Here is a 7,711-nt window from a genome sequence, read left to right as displayed (position 1 = left end):
AACACATCAAGGTCCGTCTAATAACAGAAGCCCTGTGAAAACACGGCGGTCTCCCGCTTCCACTCGAGCGTCTTTTCATATTCAAATGGAAACTGGCATATTTAGACAAGAAAAGACAGGCAGGCAGATATCTAATGCCCTGTTGCATAATTTGTTGTTTGCTGCTTGATTTGATTGAGGCTTCAAAAGATTCCTTTTATTGTAAGATTCTGCATTTATAAATCTTTCACACCTTGCTCAATGAGGTCAGAATAAATATTAGAGGTGCCTTTTAAGACAAGCATCACTATTGCATTGCTCACGTTTAGGGTTAGTGATTTGAACAAAACTTTAACTCTAAGTGTTAGACTTTGTCTTGCATTGTTTATGCTACAGATATTTGCATCCATAAGTGCAGAGCAGCACTGATTCTTACTTATCTCCATTTCTTTTAGCCCACTGCTACTTATTTCATTTGACTGTTGCATTAAAACAGACTAATAAAAGGCTGGATTAACTGGCATACGTGCAATTAGCTGAATGCTGTTGTTATCAGGGATGAGCACTTACACTGTGTTTGTCTTTCTACTACAGGCTTTTATAGAAATGGCTTCTGAAGAAGCAGCTATCACCATGGTCAACTACTACACCACAGCCACACCCCATGTCCGCAACCAGCCCGTCTACATCCAGTATTCCAACCACCGTGAGCTCAAGACCGATAATCTGCCCAATCAGGGGGTAAGAATTACTATCACTCCAAACACTTTCAAATACCTCTTTTTACTGGCAGAGTAGGGTTAATGACAAATAATGTTATGCTAGATTATGTGAAAGCATAATTTAACAACTATTTAGTTCAAATGCATTTGTCAAACTTTTTAATAATTTTATTCCAAGAACAGATACTGTTATTTGTACAAATGCTGTGCTTTTTTCAGTTTTATTTGGTGAAATTTCATGGTAAAATTTAATAGGATTCTGCATGACTGGGAGATTGTGCAAAAACAAAAATGTTCAGTGGTCACAAAAAATGTGTTGTGTTCACCAATATAAAGCTGCTTTAAAGCTGGTTTACAAGTGACTTCATATATGTCTACACTCTAGACAATAATGCTTTTTGCTCGCACCTTTAGAGATGTCCTTTTTTTTGTATTAATTTAGGTTTTGAGATATATATATAAAATGTATATTAAAATATAAATTAACAAAAGTGATTTTATGTTCATAAAGCACATTAAATTAAAGTAAAGTGTCTACTTTTAAGGTTTCAAAGTTTTTGGAGAATAAAATCTTAAAATAATGTTACATTGTCATTCAGTGTAACACAATATTTATGTAAAAATGCAAACAACATGCTTATTCTGACTTGTACATATTAAAATATGTAAAAGAATAAGGGATCATATTAAATATTACTGTGTTTTAAATGAGTAACAAATTCTTACTGACAAATGGGCAAAACGTAGTATAGTGTCACATTTTAAAAATGTAGAATTACAAGTAATTATTATTTGGATTTAAAGTAATTCTTTTTTTAATATGTCATAAATTATTATTAATTTTTGCTCAGAAAAATAAAAACAACAATGCAATTACATTAAACAGAAACCTTTTTAATTTGTGGGGGAAAACAACATAAAGTTAAAGAAATATTACACTTATTTATTTTTATCCTTAACCCCTTTTTTGTCTTTGACCTGTATGTATATATATGTATATGTGTGTATATATATATGTGTATATATATATACATATACACACACACACACACACACACACACACACACACACATATATATATATGTATATATGTGTGTATATATATGTATATGTATATATGTATGTATATATATATATGTGTGTATATAAATTTTATATATATATATATATATATATATATATATATATATATATATACATATATGTATATGTGTGTGTGTGTGTGTATATATATATATGTATATATATATGTGTGTATATAAATATATATATATATATATATATATACATATATATACATATATATATATATATATATATATATATAAAATTTATATACACACATATATATATATACATACATATATACATATACATATATATACACACATATATACATATATATATATGTGTGTGTGTGTGTGTGTGTGTGTGTGTGTGTGTATGTATATATGTATATATGTATATATATATATATATTGTGGCGAGGCGTCTGCCCGCCCCCCTAATTTTCATCACCACCCCGTCCCGTATTCGCCGCCCTTCTCCAGGCTCCCGACGGGAGTGGGTGTGTAGGGGAGAGGAGGGGCGTGTAATCGGCTCGGGCTGGCGGCGTGTGATGGGGACACCTGATGTAAATGAAGCCTCATCACCGCCGCTGTTTAAATCCCGAGCGCGCCTCTCCTCGGGAGACCGGTCTCTTTCCCCCGTGCATGCACGCTGGTGTCCTCGCGGGTCCAGGAGGGGGTGAAGAGGGAATCCCGCGCCACAAGAGTTTGGAGAGCCGCCGGACCCGCGGTCCGGTTGAGGCCGCCAGAAGCCGCCGCCCCAGCGCCGGACAGCTCGAGAGGGATGAGCCTGCCGGAGATGCCGCCGCCCTAGCACCCCGGCGCTAGTATGGAAAGCGCCCGCGGCCGCCGGACTCCGCCCCTCTCCTGGACCCTTCCCCTCTGAACACTACCGTTCCGTCACGCTGCCCCAGCACCCGAGGACACCAGACTCCCCTTTTATTTTGGACACTGTTTTACTTTATGGACTCACTTTCCCTTATTTTCTGTTTAATAAAAGCCTCTCCGAGGCCTGACGCCACACCCACTGTGTCTGTCGTTTGCCCCTCCCGCCACAGTGGTGGAGAATGCGGGCAAGGCGGGGCTTAGACAGCGCAGTGGGCAACACCTGATGACGTCATCCCCTCTCGCTCGCCAAAGCTCGTGAAGACCCGGACGGGGACGGAGAACTACGGAGACGGCCTCCCAGCCGCAAGAAGGGTAAGTGATGTTTCAGTTAGTCACTTATCCTGCGGTTGGTTGAGGCTGTCGACTAATACCGGTTTTTCTGTCCCTGTTCCGGTACGCGGCGAGAGGGAGCGTTGCCTTGGAGAGGAATCCCCGCCCACTCCGACCGCTGGAGCCTGGATGAGGAAGGTAGCACTCCTGCGTGGGCGGCGACCTTAGGACGGGGATGTCGCTTGGGGGGGGGGAATGTGGCGAGGCGTCTGCCCGCCCCCCTAATTTTCATCACCACCCCGTCCCGTATTCGCCGCCCTTCTCCAGGCTCCCGACGGGAGTGGGTGTGTAGGGGAGAGGAGGGGCGTGTAATCGGCTCGGGCTGGCGGCGTGTGATGGGGACACCTGATGTAAATGAAGCCTCATCACCGCCGCTGTTTAAATCCCGAGCGCGCCTCTCCTCGGGAGACCGGTCTCTTTCCCCCGTGCATGCACGCTGGTGTCCTCGCGGGTCCAGGAGGGGGTGAAGAGGGAATCCCGCGCCACAAGAGTTTGGAGAGCCGCCGGACCCGCGGTCCGGTTGAGGCCGCCAGAAGCCGCCGCCCCAGCGCCGGACAGCTCGAGAGGGATGAGCCTGCCGGAGATGCCGCCGCCCTAGCACCCCGGCGCTAGTATGGAAAGCGCCCGCGGCCGCCGGACTCCGCCCCTCTCCTGGACCCTTCCCCTCTGAACACTACCGTTCCGTCACGCTGCCCCAGCACCCGAGGACACCAGACTCCCCTTTTATTTTGGACACTGTTTTACTTTATGGACTCACTTTCCCTTATTTTCTGTTTAATAAAAGCCTCTCCGAGGCCTGACGCCACACCCACTGTGTCTGTCGTTTGCCCCTCCCGCCACAATATATATATATATATATATATACACACACACACACACACACACACACACACACACACACACACACACATATACATATACATACACATACATATATACATGTATATGTATATGTATATGTGTGTGTGTGTGTGTGTGTGTGTGTGTGTGTGTGTGTGTGTGTGTGTGTGTGTGTGTGTGTGTGTGTGTGTGTGTGTATATATACATATACATATACCTGTATATATGTGTATATATATTAGTGGTGGGCATAGATTACTTTTTTTAATCTAGATTAATCTCACTGTAATTAATTCTTGGAATTAATCTAGATTAAAATGGCTAATTTGAATTCTGCCGAAGGCATTCAGAATATGAGTGCTACCCAAATAATGACTAAAAGTCTTTGAGAACGGGTTTCTCAAGCCAGGTGGCGCATTAGACCAGGGGCTCATCTCCTGTTTCCAAAATGCATCACAAACTGCTTGACAATTGCATTTACAACACAATTAACTATACAAACTTGTGTAACCAACTATTCACTGCATGTACTTCTGCGTAAAAGGCTGCGCGACGTGCGCGTTACAGTTAAATACACAGACGCGCGCGGGCATGGATATCTGCATGCATAGTTAAACTGCGTTGCTTTTAGAAGCGTCAATTCAGTTGTTGCATATAGTTTAATGTCTTTATTTCGGGATTATCAAAGTAAATTATAACTCAAATTTGAGATTTTACTGGGGCACAGCAGATTTTCACTGGGGCACGTGCCCCAGTAAAAGGGTCTAGCAATGCCCTGCGCTGAAGCAAACACGGCGGCTTCATAGCTGCATCCATGTTAGCACGTCTAGTTTGATGTGGTAATTTCACAGTAGGCATACACACAGGTTCAAAGACTCGTTCTCGCCCCCTACAATGTAATTCGGCTAGGTATACATCTGCGCTAAAATATCAAGCTGAAAGTCATCATAGCTCGCGTAGTATAGACCCAGTATATATGTGTGTGTGTGTGTGTGTGTGTGTGTGTGTGTGTGTGTGTGTGTGTGTGTGTGTGTGTGTGTGTGTGTGTGTATATATGTATGTATACATTTTCTGTCAAGTGGTGCAACCAAAAATGTTTTCTTACACCTTGAATACATGAAATCTTCCTCAAGTTTTTAAAAAAGAAAAAGTTTTTCCATTTTTTGCTTAAGCTATCAATTATTATATAACCAGGAATATATGGATTATTTTCATGGTTATATAATATAACTGCCCCTTTAGACATAAAATATTACCTTGCATACATGCAATTGTACCACTTTTCAAGGTATGCATTTTTCATTTTTCAACCTGTCATAAATTGCCAAAGAAAAACAAACTTTCTGAACTTGTTTATAGGTGGAAAGCACCCCACTTTGTGCCTGACAGGGTGAAGAAGCACTAACATTACACCGATATATAAACCCTAACATTATTTAGCTTGTTTTTAATTTTGTACGAACTGATACGAAGGGTACAATATCTCTGCATATTTAGTGCCTCCTTTATACTTTTGCTTTACCCAGAGCTATTAGTTTTACAGTATGTAAAACGGCTCATTACAGAGTCATTTGCTGAGAGTGCATATTAGAGCTGTGGGAATCAGGGAGTGCAGTAGTAAGATTAAGGTGTATTTGTGTGTACTCAGTGTGAGTGTAAAGTTTTAGAAGAGTTTGGTCAGAATGTTAACCCTCTGTGTCTCATTTGTAGAGAGCTCAGGCTGCCCTGCAAGCTGTCAATGCAGTGCATTCTGGGAATATGGGTCTCTCTGGGACTGCGACAGCCAGTGATGGAGGAATGATGCCTGGACAAAGTCCTGTGCTTCGTATCATTGTAGAAAATCTCTACTACCCAGTGTCTCTTGAAGTGCTACACCAGGTAAGGCAAGGCAAGGCAAGGCAAGGCAAGGCCAGTTTATTTATATAGCACATTTCATACACAATGGTAATTCAAAGTGCTGTACATAAAAAGAATTAAAATCATAATATCATAAAAATCATAAAAAATTTAAAATAATAATCACAACAATAAAAACAGAATTTAAGAACATTTAAGATGATTTAAAAATTGATTTAAAATTAATTAACAGTAAAAATTATTATACATAAAATAATGCAGTCTGTTCGGACGTAGCACAGTGCTCATTCAATAAATGCACAACTGAACAGGTGAGTTTTCAGTCTGCATTTAAATGTGGCTAATGTATTAGCACATCTGATCTCTTCTGGAAGCTGATTCCAACTGTGGGCGGCATAATGGCTAAAAGCGGATTCCCCTTGTTTTGTGTGAACCCTTGATATTACTAACTGACTCGATCCTAGTGATCTGAGTTGTCTGTTAGGTTTATATTCAGTGAGCATATCTGCAATGTATGTAGTAAGACTACACTATACTGAAATGTTATGATTCTTTCATATGACGCTTGTCATAGGTCTGGAAATTGGCAGTGATTCCTGATTCACAAGCCTTTGATTCAATTTTTATATAATTTTTGATTCGTTTTGATATTTGGGAATATTTCTGTTACAATATCAGCATGCTTTTTCAATTACATTAGGGTTATTCCATGTCAAGTCAACCAAAGGTTGAATATTTACAAGGCAAGGATGAATATTTACTGAGTAATCCACTATTTTGTAAAGGGGGTCAAAATGGCTATTTTTAATTGAGATTCAGAGCCAAATTACAGGGGGTTAAAAATAACTTCAGAAAGGTGTCAGCATCATAATGTTTTTACACAGAGACTGGTAGTTATATTAGTAAAATCTGTTGACTTTAGCTATCTTTGTTACATTATGTGCCAATGGTGACCTTTTAAAAATGGAAAAACAGCACTTTTCAAGTTTCTACTCTAAAGTTTGCATGCCCTTGAAGTATTTAAGATATTTGAATGATCTTTTAGATACAAACTTTCCTTTTTGGCATCTTCATTTTTAAGGACGTACTTGGTTGGGTTCCAGAGATATTGGAATTTCAATATGGCTCCAGGGGTAAATCGGTAAATTGTACAAATTTTAAGTGGTGAAAACCAAATGTGGGTCTGTTTGCAAAAATATGACACTTCTTTTCTTTTAAAAAGGAATGTCTGAAGAACAAATAATGTTGAAACTAAATCTAAAATCATCAGTACTTCTTGAATTATAGGCGTGCAAACTTTGGAAAAAGAACTTGAGTATTTAAGGCAGATGTTTTAACAGAAGGAATTGAGATACATTTACTTTTAACAGTATTTGTTCTTCAGACATTCCTCTTTAAAAGAAAATAAGTATTATATTTTTGCAAATTGACCCACATTGGGTTTTTGACTATTGAAAATATGCACAATTTAATGATTGACCACTGGAGCCGTTTTGAAATTCCAATATCTCTGGAATCAAATCGTGTAGGGCCTTAAAAATGAAGATGCCAAAAGAAAAGTTTGTTAAGACCCAATATCTAAAAGGACATTAAGATATCTTAAATATTTCTTGAGTTACAAGCATGCAAACTTTGGAGAAAAACTTGAAATGTGCTGTTTCCCCATTTTCGAATGGTCACCATTGACACAAAATGTAACAATGATTGCTAAAGTCAACAGATTTCACTAACAGGCCTACCAATCTCTGTGTAAAACTACCATGAAGTCATTTTTGACCCCCTGTAAATTGGCTCTGAATCTTGACCCATTGTCATTTTAACCCCACTCTACAAAATAGTGGATTACTCAGTAAATATTCATCCATGACATTTAATATTTTGGCTTTTATCATTATTCATCTTTCTTTAGATGTTTATCTTTTTCAGAATAAATATTAGCAAAAGTTTCTGGTATTTGATTCATTTGACATGGAATGGCCCATTAGCACTTAATTGATGCATCAAGTAATATCATGACATACAGAGAA

General features: G+C 39.3%; 1 protein-coding gene across 3 annotated transcripts in view; it reads left to right on the top strand.

The window, feature by feature from the left end:
• Positions 1–573: 573 nt before the first annotated feature.
• The window catches only part of ptbp3 (polypyrimidine tract binding protein 3), a 36,361-nt gene continuing 29,223 nt past the window's right edge, over positions 574–7,711 (top strand). For all 3 annotated transcript variants that reach the window (XM_073829139.1, XM_073829137.1, XM_073829138.1), the window contains exons 1-2: positions 574–720; positions 5,538–5,705. In XM_073829139.1, the coding sequence (XP_073685240.1) occupies positions 586–720; positions 5,538–5,705 (303 nt within the window). In that variant the 5' untranslated portion in view covers positions 574–585. The remainder of the gene's footprint in view (positions 721–5,537; positions 5,706–7,711) is intronic.

The sequence above is a fragment of the Garra rufa genome, chromosome 23 (assembly GCF_049309525.1).
Source record: "Garra rufa chromosome 23, GarRuf1.0, whole genome shotgun sequence".
Taxonomy (NCBI): domain Eukaryota; kingdom Metazoa; phylum Chordata; class Actinopteri; order Cypriniformes; family Cyprinidae; genus Garra; species Garra rufa.
This window is presented reverse-complemented; position numbering and strand designations above follow the sequence as displayed.